General features: G+C 32.2%; 3 protein-coding genes across 4 annotated transcripts; all 3 read left to right on the top strand.

Annotated features, from left to right (window-relative positions):
• Nucleotides 1–3,117: 3,117 nt before the first annotated feature.
• Nucleotides 3,118–3,773, top strand: LOC17898563 (auxin-responsive protein SAUR71). Its single transcript, XM_006305929.2, has one exon. It carries the CDS (start codon nucleotides 3,188–3,190, stop codon nucleotides 3,536–3,538), a length of 351 nt encoding a protein of 116 aa, XP_006305991.1. The 5' UTR covers nucleotides 3,118–3,187; the 3' UTR covers nucleotides 3,539–3,773.
• Nucleotides 3,774–4,913: 1,140 nt separating this feature from the next.
• Nucleotides 4,914–7,605, top strand: LOC17900460 (cytochrome c oxidase subunit 5b-1, mitochondrial). Of its 2 annotated transcripts, none has more exons than XM_006305642.2 (6): nucleotides 4,914–5,241; nucleotides 5,586–5,668; nucleotides 5,867–5,917; nucleotides 6,932–6,998; nucleotides 7,124–7,203; nucleotides 7,304–7,605. In XM_006305642.2, exons 1-6 carry the CDS (start codon nucleotides 5,061–5,063, stop codon nucleotides 7,367–7,369), a joined length of 528 nt encoding a protein of 175 aa, XP_006305704.1. In that variant the 5' UTR covers nucleotides 4,914–5,060; the 3' UTR covers nucleotides 7,370–7,605. The 2 variants fall into 2 exon arrangements, with proteins under 2 accessions (XP_006305704.1, XP_006305705.1); XM_006305643.2 differs by having other exon boundaries at nucleotides 4,915–5,241; nucleotides 5,583–5,668.
• Nucleotides 7,606–11,668: 4,063 nt separating this feature from the next.
• Nucleotides 11,669–14,424, top strand: LOC17898673 (acyl-protein thioesterase 2). The gene is made up of 9 exons (XM_006305343.2): nucleotides 11,669–12,028; nucleotides 12,233–12,344; nucleotides 12,946–12,982; nucleotides 13,102–13,171; nucleotides 13,259–13,363; nucleotides 13,487–13,637; nucleotides 13,766–13,848; nucleotides 13,956–14,049; nucleotides 14,143–14,424. The coding sequence occupies exons 1-9, from the start codon at nucleotides 11,998–12,000 to the stop codon at nucleotides 14,225–14,227; spliced, it is 768 nt and encodes a 255-aa protein (XP_006305405.2). The 5' UTR covers nucleotides 11,669–11,997; the 3' UTR covers nucleotides 14,228–14,424.
• The last annotated feature ends 1,499 nt before the right edge of the window (nucleotides 14,425–15,923 follow it).

Genomic DNA, 15,923 nt, shown 5'->3' with positions numbered 1-15,923 from the left:
AACTCATACAACAAAAATAAACAAAGCAAACAAATTTCATAAAGAAGAGAATGAGAGAATGAGAGAATGATATAATGAGAGAATGAGAGAATGATATAATGAGAGAATGAGTATACTGTATATAAGAAGATAAGTGATGTGAGTTACAATTTCATAAAACAATTATGGGAGTCAACAATATCATAAAAAAAAAAAAAATTAAATGTTAGATTATAAATTAATAAAAATGACACATGTCAGAAGCATAGAGCGACACATGTCGCATTGTGAGGCAAAGTTAAGAAGAAACCTTGTCTTATTATATAAGACTAGAATTGGACCCGCGCTATAGCGCGGGGGAAAGTTATCGGACTATTATTAATATGTTTTAATTTACTAAGTGATACAAATGTATTTTAAGATTTTTTTTCTTTATAAATATATTGTTTTTATATTCTATTTTTTGCTATTTTCGTAACTAATTTTTCTAATAAGTTTGTATTGAATATATCCGAAAACAGTAGCGAGTCTGATTAATACATGAAACTGTGTTAAATAAATAGATTTGATTATGGTGAATCATACATGTCTGTATGTTTTGAATGATCAACTTGTAACATATTGCATTCGTAAAAATACTATTGATTACTCGCTCTACTATATTATTCTGAGTTTAACAAAACACCTGTGAATTACTGTGTTATATAGTTTGATATATAATACAATTTATCAGTAAAACTTATTCATATTATAAATCCGATTTAATCAATATTTGAATAGTATATTTTGTTAATAAGACTTTGTATATACCATTGAATTTTTTTTATTTAATTATGTTCTTTAAGACCCGTAAAATGAATAATTTTGCATACTATTTATTTTTGGTATTACAAAATATTTAACTGTAAAAATTATGTGGTGTGAATCATGTTATGACCCGTTGCAAAAATATTCTGACCCGTTTCTAATATTTTAAATATTCTATAATTTTTAATTTTTAAAAATTTAAAGGTTTCAATAAACATGAAGGGACTGATTTGAGCTAAAAATAATGAAGTAACGGGTTTCTTGTCTCATATCCATTAATCATACAATAATCTAATTTTATTGAACTTTAGTTACTATCTAATTGTAGTTTTGTCCAAAAAAAAAGGTTACTATCTACTTGTAGTACCTAAGTTAATAATGTGGACGTTCAGTAACTAAGTTCAATTAAAATAATTGAATGCATTAATCTTCGATTTTATATTATGAATGGATCCTCGTTAAGGTGAACGTCATGCAAAAGAAAGAAATTGTATATATATATATATATATATATATATATATATATATATATATATATATATATATATATATATTATTGTACATTAATATTCTAACGTACTTGTCACTAAAGTGGTAGATACATCTTTATAACATAATTTTTCATTTGTATTGATTTGAATTTAATTTGGTAATTTATGTTTTCACCAAAGAAAAGTCTCGTGGACATGATTTTTTTTTTATCTTTCGCATGTGGCAAACTTAAAATAATTGAATGCATTAATCTTCGAGGAATAATATTTGATTCCAGAATCTAAATTCATAATAGAGTGAGCTACAAATATGGAATGAAATTTAATTTTAAATAAACATGTATGCCTGTAATATCGTGTCGGATGTATCCAAAATTTTTGGGTAATCCATTAGCAAAGTATCCAATTGAAGTTTTTGGGTTAAATTTTTTTTTTATTGACCCGACCCAAAACCTAAATGTACTTCTCTTTTACTATATAAGAGATATGATTTTTATTAGATGTGTGTGTGAGGATCCACAACAAACTCATTCGTATTAGCTAAAAATCTCGTTAATTTTTTTGGTTTTCAACGTATGGTAATATCCGAAAACGTCGTGGGATTTTGATACTGCGATTTTGATATATAATAGATAAACATAAAAGTCGAAAGTTGAAAGCAAAGTGTCCGTAGCATGGAGGGTACGGCTGGCCAGTTAAGGGCCGCCCATGCTTTCGCATTTATCTCAATTCTATCTACTCACTTCTCACACTTTCTATCTATTAAATTGCTCGTCTAAGTTCTAAAATACGAGTGTCTCAGAAATATATATATTAATTCACCAGTATAGTGCGTTGATTAATTTAGTATGTGCACACAACTATTTGCCGTATTAGTGAAAAGTAAAGTTCGGTTTGCATGAAGCCGTTTGAGAGCAATAAATAGTTGTTCTCCAATCTACTAATGAACCAAACCAACTAACGAAAATGATTTCAAAACCATTTGAGATATATATCACTATAATACTATACAGTATATGCATGCAGCATGCTACATTTAATTATAGAATGAAAAGTCGTGTTGATTTTGGTATGACACGTTAATACAATAAGTTATGGTGGGTGGGTCATTCGGTACGTATGGACCCGTACGGCCTTTTTATGATCTCCACTAAAAAAAATTCCATTTCACGTGATTGACTAACTCATCCTCTTTAGATAATAATATCATTATCCTCCTCTATGAAATAACACATATGCGTATTTATCATTCGAATCCTAACACTTGAAAAGTATACTAGTTGGAGTGTGCATATATATATATATATATATGTACATGATATGAGCAAATTCCGAAGGTGAAGGACTTTGAGAATATGCCTTTTACCATGCTTCTAACTTCCTCATTCATTTACCGAACTCATGGTGCGAGACATTTCAAGTCACGGAATTGTATATTTGTAGTTTTGTACTCTTCAGACACTCCAAATACGTTCCCCGCATTTTACGCCTCTTCTTTTTTTGTTGTTTTTTCCTAATTCTTTTATATTCCGCTGAAATACATACAAACCATGTTTTGAACTCATCGATAACTATATTTTATAGAAATTTCAAAGTTCAAACTATATTTTTGGACTTATCTATTTAATTTTTAAGAAAGCTTCTCCTATATATTGTCTACGGGCCACGGCAATTGGAGAGAGCCTCTTTTCCACGAAACCACGAAATCTATTTATGACAGTACGACTTAAATTATTTTTGTTTTGAATCTGACTCGTCGACTTCTTTAATTCACGTAAATTAAAAAAGATATTTTTTAACGAGTGTACCTAGCAAGTACTACTCCTTTCTAGTTTTAGTACTAACCCTCATCTCTCTCTATATAAAGAGGACCTTCTCACTCTCTTGTCTCTTGAAATCAGCTTTGAACGATGAAACAGCTTATCCGCCGTCTATCGCGAGTAGCGGACTCGACACAGTATAGCCTCCTCCGGTCTGAATCCCGTCGTGGCCACACCAAGAAGCAGGAGAAACACAGATCTTGGGTTCCCGAAGGACACGTGCCTGTCTACGTAGGCCAAGAGATGGAGCGGTTCGTGGTGAATGCGGAGCTGCTCAACCATCCCGTTTTCGTAGCGTTGCTGAAACGGTCGGCTCAAGAGTATGGGTACGAGCAGCAAGGAGTGCTTCGAATCCCTTGCCACGTGCTTGTGTTTGAACGCATCTTGGAGTCTCTCCGTCTCGGACTCAACAACACACATGACCTTCAGGATCTCTTTTGAGGATTAAGACGTTTCTACTGTGTCTTGTATCTTCAATCTTGTGCTACTTAGGTGTATATAGGCGTAGATCTGAGATTTTGTCTGTTCAGAAAACAGAGTTATGTAAATACCTATTCTATATATATCTAAGGTTGATCAGATCTTAGGTGCTTCCCAAACTTAGGGAAAGAGATAACCTCACAATATCAATGTGCGACTTGACTAATCTCCTAATCTATTTATCTCTTAGCCAATCTTTTTATAATAGCCAAACTTGGAGTTATATATGTTATCTAGTATTCCCATGTTACTTCTCACCTACACATCGACAGAACCACTTTCATAACTCACCTATTTCACTAGCTAGCTTTTGTGTTTTTCTTTTTCCTTTTTGTAACAACGGACTAGATCTATATATTTTTTATTTATGATACATGCTAGTATAATCAATCATGATTAAAACCGTAGTAGAAAGATTCAAAACATGGTTCTTCAACCATTAGACTACAAAGCAAAATTTTACAACTCATTTACTCGTTTTTCTATGTATCTTTTTTTTTTATCTTTTTGTAAAAGACATTCTACACTAAAACCAAAATACAAGGAAGTAATTAAACATTATGATTAGTTTATCCTGTATTCTGATACACGTTTGTTCTTTGGTTTTAAAGATTAAATGCCGTATAGTCAGAGTCACCATGGTCAACACGGCAATTCAAATCTACAATATACAATTATATATGCAATTAATAGACAATTTTTTTTTTTGTTTTTTTGATTTATTCTAAACTTCCAAAGTTTGAATCGTGTAATTTCTTTTACACTAGACTAACATAAATTATGAAGTATTAATTCATATTTCCAATGATATTACGCCATTTATGTTCATATGTCTTATCCATAAAAAAGAACTAGGAAAAGGATTAAAGCCATTTTTAACATATATGTGGTAGTCGACAATGTTCATTAGTTTGTATATTCAATATAAACTTGGAAAATTAATGTGTGCTTACGATAGTTTTGCTGAATAAACTCAAAACCAGATGATACACATATGCATAATCATATGATCTTCTAATTCACCAAAACCAATATGATCATCAATTGTTTTTTTCATGTATATCTTGTTTTTGCTGAATTAGAAGATCATATGTAGTATTTCTAATTTTTTTTTTTTTTGTCGAATGTAGTATTTCTAATTCAAACCTTGAAACTTCTCAATTTATCTCATGATTTTTTTTTTTTTTTTGGGCAAGTCATGACTTCATGAGTTTTTACTTGAATAAAAATCAGTTAAAAAAAAAAAAACACACCACAGGGTAGTTTAAATCTACTCCGCACGCGTGAAAAATTCAGCACGTGTCAAAGTCAATCACGATTGAACGATTCTCCCGAAAAGCCAAAGGTGTCATCCCACTGGCTGCGCCATTTCGCCGAAGAGACAGAAGCGTTGAAGAAGATCATTCGAGTCGCAGAGCCAGAGGAGGTGACCTGAGATCACACACTTACCCCCCTTTTGATCATCTTCCTCACGATCATCACCATGTGGAGAAGAATCGTCTCGTCTCATCTCAAAACCCTAGCTACAGCATCCGATTCCGCCGCCGCTGCTTCCTCTCGCCGATTGGTCGTCTCCAAGCCTGTCGGCCTCCATCTCTCCACCAATCGATCAACCATTTCCGCTTCTTCATCTGTGTTCCCTCGCCATTTCAGCTCCGCATCAGGTATCTAACAAACATTTTCTCTGTTGTTGTTGTTCGTTATCAGATCTTGCGTTTGATTGCTTTATATATGTGTTGTGGATTGAACATATCCAAATCAAAACAGTGCGATAATATTTTGAATCTGGATTTGGTACCAGAGATATAGTTAATGCGATGTCAACATCGATTTTGAATGAATGCTTTTGTTTCTAGTTAATTAAATCTGAAGGCTCTGTCTCAAGTTGTTTGCTAAGTATTAGAAGAAGAAGATTAACATGTTTAAGATGGTTTTTGGTTTCCATAGATTTTGTGTTTTTCTCTGTACTCAAGGCAAGGCTTGTCATTGTGTTTGTATCTTTCAGCAGAAACATCTGTGAAGAAGAATGTGCAGGATGTAATGCCTATCGCAACTGGACATGAGAAAGAGGAGCTTGAAGCTGAACTTGAGGTGATTTACCACTTATGTTTATTGATTTCTGGCAGTTTTGTGTGATCATGAGTGTCTGTCTCTTCTATATAATAAAATGCTCCTCTCGTATGTCCAGGAGTACCAATGGATCATATTTGACTTTGATTTTTTATAGCTGATTGGTTCTAACCAAGGGAACAAACTTAGTTTTGAATTTGTTATGTTCTCTGCTTGTAGGGAAGGAGGCTGCTTGACATCGATTACCCTGAAGGTCCTTTTGGTACAAAGGTTAGTCGATTTGTAGATCATGAGGAAAAATGGTGTTACTTTTATTATCTTAGCTCAACTTTTCTGTGAAATTTAAATTCATCCGTATTTCTAGGGAACATGTCATGTTTACATTTGACAGTGTACCTCCATCAAGCGTATCCACACATAGTCCAGTTAAACCGAATTAGGATAATTGGCGTAGTCTAGATGTTCCTGTGACCATGGAACAGCATGATCAGATCGTTTGAAACGTAATGTCTGGTCATTGTCTTTGAATTGGTTCTGGCTGTTTTTTGCGCCTATTTGGATCAACTTTTATCCTCTGATCTTTAGGGAGTTTGGTTTTGGTCTTTTTATATACCTTTCAACTGAGCTCCAACTAGTATTAGTCTTTGCGGAGTTGATCACTTCTCCTACATGGTATTTACCCTTTAGAATAGTTCTGATAGCATGGTTCCCATTTTTCTATAATTATTGTTGTGGAAGGACTGCTTAAGTTTAGTAACTTTATTTCTAACTGTGTGGTGGTAGGTTTATGATATATTCATTAGAATTAACGGTATTTGAATGGTTTGACTTGGTTACCTAACAAGGTTTATGATATATTCATTAGAATTAACGGTATTTGAATGGTTTGACTTGGTTACCTAACAAGAGACCTTCCTTACTACTCATGACTCCTTATATGATGATGACGAAAATTCTAAAGTCAATACTTAAGTGACTTATTATGTGGCTAACTTAGATCCCTATATGCTTATAATTGGTGAAATCATCTAAATGATTTATTAGGGTAGCATAACTGTAATTTAACATAGTCTCGATATATGTGATGTGCTATTACCTATTATGACAGATTCTTGGTAATTTTTGGTTGTTTGTTTAATTAGTACACTTCACCAGTATGTGACAAATTCTGTATTTTAACATAATCTTGATATATATTAGCATTACTGTATTTAAGAGGTCATTGAGTTTAGTGTTATGACTCATTCTTGGTAACCTCTTGATTTTAAAATCTACAATTTCCAGGAATCTCCCGCTGTTGTAAAGTCCTACTATGACAAGAGAATTGTCGGATGCCCTGGTGGTGAAGGCGGTAAGTTATCATTTGGATGGCATATTCTAAGTAGTTTTCCTTAGTCATTTGTTCGTTAAACGCTGATGATTGTTTGTTCCATTTACCAATCAATTGTTGTGTTCTTTTATCTCCTGATAATGCAGAGGATGAACACGACGTAGTATGGTTCTGGCTAGAGAAAGGAAAGTCATTTGAATGTCCAGTGTGCACTCAATACTTCGAGGTTAGCTTTCAATACTCTTAGAAAATTTAACTTCCAAATTGCAAGAGCAAGTGTTGGTGAAGATCTTTTTCTAAAACTTGGTTGATGTGTTGTTTGGCAGCTCGAAGTGGTTGGTCCAGGAGGACCACCAGATGGTCACGGTGACGATGAAGACCACCACCATTGATTCGTCGAGTCCTTTAAACTCAACCGCGAACTATTTTCTTCTATATTAGTGTGAGTGGAATAAATATATCTCGTTGGTGAAAACGCTTGAATATGTTTTTTTGGATCCTCGAGAGGACATCACCACTTTTATTTGCCTCTAGACTCTTAACCCTTTTTTTTTGCTTTAAAATAATCACTTGAGTCCAGAATCATTCCCTCTTTTTTGGAATTATAATATATAGTTTTTGGTGTTCACGGTGTGTATGTGTTTTGTGGTTGAAAAGTGCATTAAGAGCATATGTTAATGTTCTTCCCCCCTAAATCCAATTAGTCTTGTCGGTCCATGACGACCTACCGATTATTTCATAATAGCCCAATTAGCTAATACGGCTGTCGTTAATTCCTTTGACATTTGGCCTTAAATTATATCATTCCTTTACTTTGGGACTCTCTGATCAGTGACCTTAATCTTTTTTATTTGATTTTATTTATCTAAAGTCTTCTATGTATATAATATTTGATTTATGATATGTATCGGAGTAAGAAATAACGTGTGTATAAAGGAATAACGAAAACTGCCTCAAAAAAAATAAAAAAATTCCTTAGTTTACAAAATATTATGCACCGCTCATCGTTCAAAAACAATAACACCTCTAGTATCGCAATGAAGCCAGATTCGATATTATGTTTTATATATTTTTTGTTTGTTTGTTTTGGGAATAAGACAAACGAACGAAGATGCTCGAACCAAACAAAAATAAAGAATATATATAAAGGAAGAAACACGATTTCCTTAATTGGTGAAGTACTTAATTAAACAAACATCCAAAAATATTTTCTTATAATAATACCCAAAAATGGGAATATGAAAGAACAAGAACATACGACGTTAACATCATAAAGCCGTTTTTATTCTCCAATACTACAAAGATGTTATTCCTAAATATATATATATATATTTTTTTTGCTTATTTTTTCTAAGGCTGAAAACATAGTTTGGGTTTGAGTTTTGACAAAAGGTTTAGGTTTATGTCCTATAATTCTAAATCTAATACATGTTACGAGATTAGGTTCTAAATTGAACGTATATAGTGATCATATTTTCTACCTAACACGACTAAACGAGTAACGTTCATACGATCTTGAGTTATTTCCATTGTTTATGTAAAAATTACAAATTGTGTTTGTTCTTGCAATTGTAGAATTGTATTTGTAGGGAACTATATACATTATTTCTTTAACCAAAAAAGAAGAAGAAAAAACTACATACATGATGAATCTAAAAAACAAAAAAAAACAACAAACATTTTTGGTAAAAAGCTTTTCCTTTTTCATTTAGAATATTTTTTGTTGCCACCGTATGAACCCAAAACAAAACCTACCAAGAAAATATAGAAATGTCATTGTAGAACCGATTCTACCAAAAAAATAAAATAAAGGCTAATAATAATAACATAAAAGAAACAATCTTGAGAAAACGAACGTTGGAGTTTCTATTCCCTTTCTATTTCAGACTAATATATATACCTTTCAAGTTCTACACAGCTTGCTCTCATTATATATTAACAATCCTTTTCATACATGAACCTTTTTATTTATTTTGTTCATATGAATCTTTTTGAAAGTTTCTACCCTAACTCGGTAATGTGTGTTGGTCTAATAGCATTGCTGCAAACACACATTTGGTTGTTGTGCTTGGAGTGCTTTTGCATTCTTTTGTTAATCTACGTATACGATTTTAAATCTTAATCTAAGCCAAAGATGCAGAATAGTACTTAAATCTTAAATCACTAGAGGACTCTAGATTAATATAATTATATTGTTCGTGCATAAGTAATAACTTTCTTTAGCTTTGGATAAGTTTTTTTAAATTGGTCTAGAAAAACGAATTAAGCATATAAAATTGTAGGAACCCTAGCTACGTTACTTTGGTTCACTAACGTCTACTCAATAAAGGTAGTTAAGACATATACTTAGCATAAAAAATTAATACTCTTAATTATTGTAAGTCACACATCTACAATTCTAAACCTACACATTACAAAAAAATATACATAATTAAACGTTTTGTTATATATAACTTCTCAAAATTTTTGGCTCGCCGTAATCATATAATGTTATTTCCATATGCTTTATAAATGTTGAAAACAAAATTGAACAAAGAGTAAGAAAAATCTTAGTAATATGAGAAATTTTGAGAAATACATAATGTACGTCTTTAATTAATTAAGTCTATAATAATATTAAGTTTTATCATAATCAGCATAATTTAAACGCATAAACTTACAATGGCCTTAATTAATTAACCCTTTAACCCTACGAACAAGCAAAACACTGTACACCTTTAAAATACCATTAACGAGTATAGAATTGTAGTGCCAAAACGCATCTCTCATCTGTTATATCAAATTTAATTAATACAATGCCCAATAAATTAACATAATTTATGTTAGAATATAAACTTAAATAAACGTTTAACTCAACTTTTCTTATTTCGGCTGATTCTACACTCCAACTGACTATATTTTTTCTCTATTAAGATAATGGTTGGGGGTATAAACAGAGTTGACTAAGTGAAGATAACACGATTACACGAAAATAAAATGTTTTCACTATACAAATATAAATTAAAATTGCAAATTGTTTGACCTTTGTAAGAAAATATTATTAATCTGATACCGCCATCTTTAAGCATAAAAGTTTAATGTCGTATTCCACTAGCTAGTGTTTGATAAATTTTAGTCAACCAAGTCCATTTCTATAATCATTTTCACTTTCAGCTAACAATTACTATCATATTTTAGAACCATATGTTCAGATAGTAATCATTTCGTAAAATCTCTAGGAGATTTTTGCGACTATTAGAAATATATAATAAAAAGACCAAACAAGCACTTTCATAACAATTTCTGATTTCGATTAGAACAAATTCTTGTACTGACCCACCCAAACTTATCAATCTATAAAATTTGGGAAAACTGAAATGATGGGTGATTGGGCCATGAAGAGTGGATACTATAGGTGACACATGCATTGTGGTGCATGTGCTCAGACCCACTCACCTTTCCCATTATTCCTTTTTCAGTATTACTTCTCCTTTCTATATGTATTTGATGATCAATTGTGTAGGAAATAAAAGTTATAAAACTAAAACCATATAGATTAATTCTTGGGAAAGTATAAGAACTAACTTTTATTAATTAAGGTTTATTTCTGTTTTTCCCTCTATTGCCAATATATAAATTGCGGTTATGATATTATTGTAAAGTTAAATTTAGATTTTTGTGAAAAAGTTTAAAAGTTTTAGTGGAGTTCAAAACAATGGTTGGGGTTAACCTTTTTTTATTTATTTCACTATTATAGAGCATAAGTTTAAAATATAAATATTTAAACAAAGAAGATAAATGGAGTTTTTACTGGACATACACCAAAAGCTTGTACAAGTTTCATAAAATTTTATGAAGATTTTAAAATTTTGTAAGAAGTTATATTATTTGTTTATAAACTTTTAAACATTCTACAAACTTTAGAACATTTGTAACAAATTGATTTTTTTTTTTTTTTTTGTGTGTGAAAATGTGGATTTATTATAATATTTAAAAACATGTGTATGAAATGGGCTCCTCAGTACCTGACGCACCTGTACAAAGAAACCCAAAAAGATTTGAATCTATTGGTGGGCACAAGGCAATAACCATTATCAATGGCAAACAGAACACAGCAATGAACAAATCGTTGAAACTAGATCATAAAGATTTGTGTCTTTTTCTTCAATATCTTCTTCACCCCACCTGAAAAAAATCCAGGTTGGTCTCTTACAATTTTTTTTTCTATACTTGTCATCATTTCGGTAGATCCAAATCTTTATTATATATCCAATAACCATTAGCTAAAACCAAAACCCTTAATTACAAATCCAAACTTAGTTTTTGTTTTTGTTTGCAAGATTTTCTTACAAAGCTTTTGGAGCTTTCTGGTTAATGGGTATCAATCAATCATCTAAATTTTTATTTTGTTTTCACAAATAATTGATTGAAATATATACGAAATTTTGTCTTCTTTTACATTTTTGGATTATGCCTTAATGTTTTAGGTAAATATTATAGATTGTTTATATATAGAAATTAATATTCTTTTATAACAAAAAGTTTTTTTTTCTCCACCACTGCCAAACACAAGGCATTGATTCTCTCTCTGTTTCTTGTTACCGCTAGCTAGCTCTCTGCTGTGGTTTATTTATTTATTTATTTTCCTATATTCGTTGTGTTTGCAAAAAGATTTATTTCTTTTGTTGTTTATAGAAAATTACTGATTTTTTCTTTTTTACATTTCTTTAATCTTATTTAAGCACTTCTTTTTCCATGGATGCATCCTCTATACGTCTATGGTTGTCTCCTTTCATTCCCTTTCGAGTAGTTTTGGTTAGCTGTTGCACACATTGAAGCATCTCATAGTGAATGATTCAGATTCACTTCTTTTCTTTTATTCCACATTTCCACATCAACGCCTTTAAATTTGGTGTATAAATACCCCATTGCCTTCTCATATTTTTTAGCATCATCTCTTGTTTGTGTTTTGAATCTTGAAAGCTCTCTCAGAAGTAAAACTACAAAACCTTTAGAGGAGACAAATACACTTGAACAACAAATGAGTTATTCTCGTCAAAGCATGGCTTCTGGTTTGTTATTTTTGTCCCTTCTTGGTTGTTCATATATGTTAGTGCGCCTTCTTGTTGTGATCAAATTTTAATCATAAGATAGATTCCATAGATTAATTTGGGGTTTGGCTTGAAGGTTCTCTTGTTTTCTTTTAAAAAAAAAACAAAGATATTTTTTTGCTTGAAACTTGTTTATGACTCTGTCTTTGGTAAATCAATATGAAGGTAGTAGAAATGCAAGGGGCTACGAATTTGGAAGGACTTATGTCGTGAGGCCTAAAGGAAAGCATCAAGCCACTCTAGTTTGGCTTCATGGTCTTGGTGACAATGGGTCTAGGTAACACTCTTCACATGGCTTCTTCGTAGATATTATGCTTCGTTCTTTTTTTTGTCTTAGAAGAACCAATCAATTAAACTAAACTAAACCTGGTGACCAAAAAAAAAAAACTAAACAAACCTCTTGAAGCTTAAACTCCTGCGTGGTGCTCGCTCTCCTCGTCTTGAAGTATTAATATTTTCAGAAAATAAGCTTAACTTTTGGGTATTTAAATGCTAGAAAAGAAAAGGTTTTCGAAAGTTGAATTTTGGCACCTTCTTTAATACCAATCAATTTTGTGCTACTTCTTTTTTGTTTTTTTTTTTCCTTTTTAAAGTTTGTTATAATTAAAAGATATTTTCCATATACCTTTCCTCTCAAATGTCTTCTCTTATGGGGGATATATTTAGTTTAGTACATCAAAGTTTGTAATCTAAAAAGAAAATAAAATTGTATATACCTTATTCACTTATTAGTTCCACTGCTAGAAGAGAATTAACAAGACAATATTTTCTCGTCTCATAATGAAAAAGAATATTCCATATACTATATATATTGTGTATTAATTAAAGCAAACTCCTATTTGAAACATTTTCTCACCTTTGTCTCTGTTTTGCTACAGCTCATCTCAGCTCATGGAAAGCTTACGTCTTCCAAATGTAAGAATCTGTGAGAAAAAAAACATGTTCTGTAATAATTCAACGAGTTAGTGTTTTTTTTTGGGTCACATTACATTATATTGAAGTTTCTAATATAAGCATAAATGCTATTTGCACAGATCAAATGGATTTGTCCAACCGCTCCTTCGCGTCCTGTTACAAGTCTTGGTGGATTTACCTGCACTGCTTGTAAGATCACTTCACTCCTTTGAAAAACTTCTTTGTTGTCTAGAAACTGGAAAAATGAATTAACGGTAGTACTTACACTATAATCAGGGTTTGACGTCGGGGAAATTTCTGAAGACGGCCATGATGATTTTGAAGGTTTAGATGCATCAGCTTCACATATTGCTAATCTTTTGTCCGCTGAACCAGCAGATGGTGAGTAAGCCAAAATCATCTAAATCTGAATATTCAATAATGCAGTATGCATCATCATGCACACCAATCTTAATTTAATTAGCTATAAATTATTGACTTGCACTTGTGATTTTTGATATATAGTTCAAGTGGGCATAGGTGGTTTTAGCATGGGAGCAGCAATATCTCTCTACTCCGCGACTTGTTATGCTCTTGGACGTTATGGAACTGGCCATGCTTATCCTATTAACCTACGAGCTGTTGTAGGACTCAGCGGCTGGCTTCCTGGTTGGAAGTAAGTCACTCTTCATGCCCTTATGGTTATATCAAACTTTGTTTTCATTTTTAACTTAATGTTGCGTACGTACGTAGTCTTTGTTAATGTTTTTCGTATTTACTGATAGAAGCCTAATAACTTTGTAGGAGCTTAAGGGGTAAAATAGAATGTTCATATGAGGCTGCAAGGCGTGCTGCATCGTTACCAATCATACTTACACATGGGACTTGTATGTGTAAAACAAGTCTCTTTTGTAAAATTTATATTCAGTTTTTCTCATTAAGTAATTCATGTCCGCCGTAAGCTGACCTTTACCGATCTTTGTGTGTGGCACAGCCGATGATGTGGTTCCTTATAGGTTCGGAGAGAAGTCTGCGCAGTCTCTTGCCATGGCTGGATTTCGACAAGCCATGTTTAAACCATATGAAGGGTAAGTAAACTTCAATGAACACAATAATGATTTGATTTAATCATTTGTCTGAACATTACTTATAAATAGTTTTGGGGCTATGCTAATGTGCAGACTTGGTCACTATACTGTTCCCAAAGAAATGGATGAGGTTGTTCACTGGCTCACAACGAGGCTCGGGCTTGAGGGCTCGCGCTAAAATTTTACAAAACTACGATGCATCTAGCTATATATAGAGGCGATATGGTCGAGTATAAGATCACAAATAATAACTGGGAACGGAAAGGCATTGGTGGAAAGCATGAATGAAATTAGTGTAGACTTGAGATATACTAGTAGAATGTATGTATAATGGGTTGGGTTTCTTGGGGTATATATATATATATTTATTGTTCAGTGTTCGTTTTTTTTTTTTTTTTCTCGTTGTGATTTATTTTGTCGTTTGTTCTTTTCTCATTGTTGGATTCTTGATTTTGAATAAAGGGGGTTTTATTATGCTTTTTGTTTTCGGATTTTCCAAGTTCTCTTCATATCAAATCCAAAGACAACATAATTAGCCACATTGGTTGACTCTCAAAATAATTTATAGAGTATTTTAGTTTGCCGTCCGTTTTAATATTCAAAATATATATCATTGTATCCGTCATACACTATAAGAAATAAATTCTTACACAAGATATTACCATACACTAAAAAATCAAATTTAGAATATCAAGTGCAGAGTATTGTACTTTTTGTTGTTGCTATACTCTCGATCCATAGATACTTAAAGGGTAGAAGCAAGACGTTGATCTTTCGGTGTTAGAACCCCTTCAAACCACATATCAGCAATAGTCATTGTAGGATTAATAATCGGGCCAGAAGCTAGCCTAGGAGGAAGAGTAGGGAGGCAAGGATCAGACCAGATTTTTGTTTATTTACCAATACCAATACGCACCTGAAGCCCTTGCTGTAGGAGAGCCTTGCTCTCTTGTATAGAACACCACCCATAAGAGCCATAATTCCATGTCTTAGCGTGAATAAAAGTAGAGGTAAGAAAGTATAAACCTTTATGAAGCCGAGATAGTAAGGAATTAGGATTCGTAAGGATACGCCGTGCTTGATTTCGAAGGAGAGCTTTGTTAAACAGAGGAAATCTTGAAAACCAAGGCCACCTTCTCTTTTTGGTAGAGTCATTCGTTTCCAAGCAACCCAAGAGATCTTTCTACTACCATTAGCTTTACCCCACCAAAAAGAGGAAACAATGCTTGTAATCTCGTCACAAATCGTCAGAGGTAAGAGAAAACAATTCATAGAATATATCGGAAGAACCATAGCAACAGACTAATTTATTTTCTGACCCGAAGCAGCCTCTTATCTATCAAATAGAGAAGCCAGAAACTCACATTCTGCAGTTATAGCTCGACACAAAAACAATGAATCATCAGCAAAAAAAATATGCGAAATCGTTGTGCAGGAACTTGTAATTTGCATTCCATGAATTTGACAATTAATCTTGGCTTTCTGAATAATATATCAATCGATTTATATAATGTGAATCACATATATACTTAGATTTTTCTAGATTTCTTTTTTTTTCTTCTTCGATTTTGAGAGGGACATTAAATATAATGTATGAATAATAACACATTACCATATAAATAAGGACTATATAACAAAGTAAAAAGAGTATAGAAATCAAAGAATATAAACATTAATTGGGAAAAATCCTAAAAAGCACCCTATATATTTTTTATTTGGACGTTTAATACCTAATGTTACTTTCTTGGAAGAATAATATCTGAACAAATAAAAATATGCAACTTAATACCTAGAAAAAATAAATATCGCTATTTACATACCCGCGTTCTCATAACAAACAAAAAATTCAGATTTTACCTTTAGTCATCTTTATA

Source organism: Capsella rubella, unplaced genomic scaffold (assembly GCF_000375325.1).
Source record: "Capsella rubella cultivar Monte Gargano unplaced genomic scaffold, Caprub1_0 scaffold_1, whole genome shotgun sequence".
Taxonomy (NCBI): domain Eukaryota; kingdom Viridiplantae; phylum Streptophyta; class Magnoliopsida; order Brassicales; family Brassicaceae; genus Capsella; species Capsella rubella.
Note: the sequence above shows the minus strand (reverse complement) of the source record. Positions and strands in the feature narration are given on the sequence as shown.

Coding starts and splice junctions, on each gene's coding strand:
- LOC17900460 (XM_006305643.2), top strand. CDS start 5,061: ATGTGGAGAAGAATCGTCTCGTCTCATCTCAAAACCCTAGCTACAGCA. Junction 5,918..6,931: donor AAGGTCCTTTTGGTACAAAG/GTTAGTCGATTT, acceptor TACAATTTCCAG/GAATCTCCCGCTGTTGTAAA. Junction 6,999..7,123: donor ATGCCCTGGTGGTGAAGGCG/GTAAGTTATCAT, acceptor CTGATAATGCAG/AGGATGAACACGACGTAGTA.
- LOC17898563 (XM_006305929.2), top strand. CDS start 3,188: ATGAAACAGCTTATCCGCCGTCTATCGCGAGTAGCGGACTCGACACAG.
- LOC17898673 (XM_006305343.2), top strand. CDS start 11,998: ATGAGTTATTCTCGTCAAAGCATGGCTTCTG. Junction 13,364..13,486: donor GTCCGCTGAACCAGCAGATG/GTGAGTAAGCCA, acceptor TTTGATATATAG/TTCAAGTGGGCATAGGTGGT. Junction 14,050..14,142: donor ATGTTTAAACCATATGAAGG/GTAAGTAAACTT, acceptor GCTAATGTGCAG/ACTTGGTCACTATACTGTTC.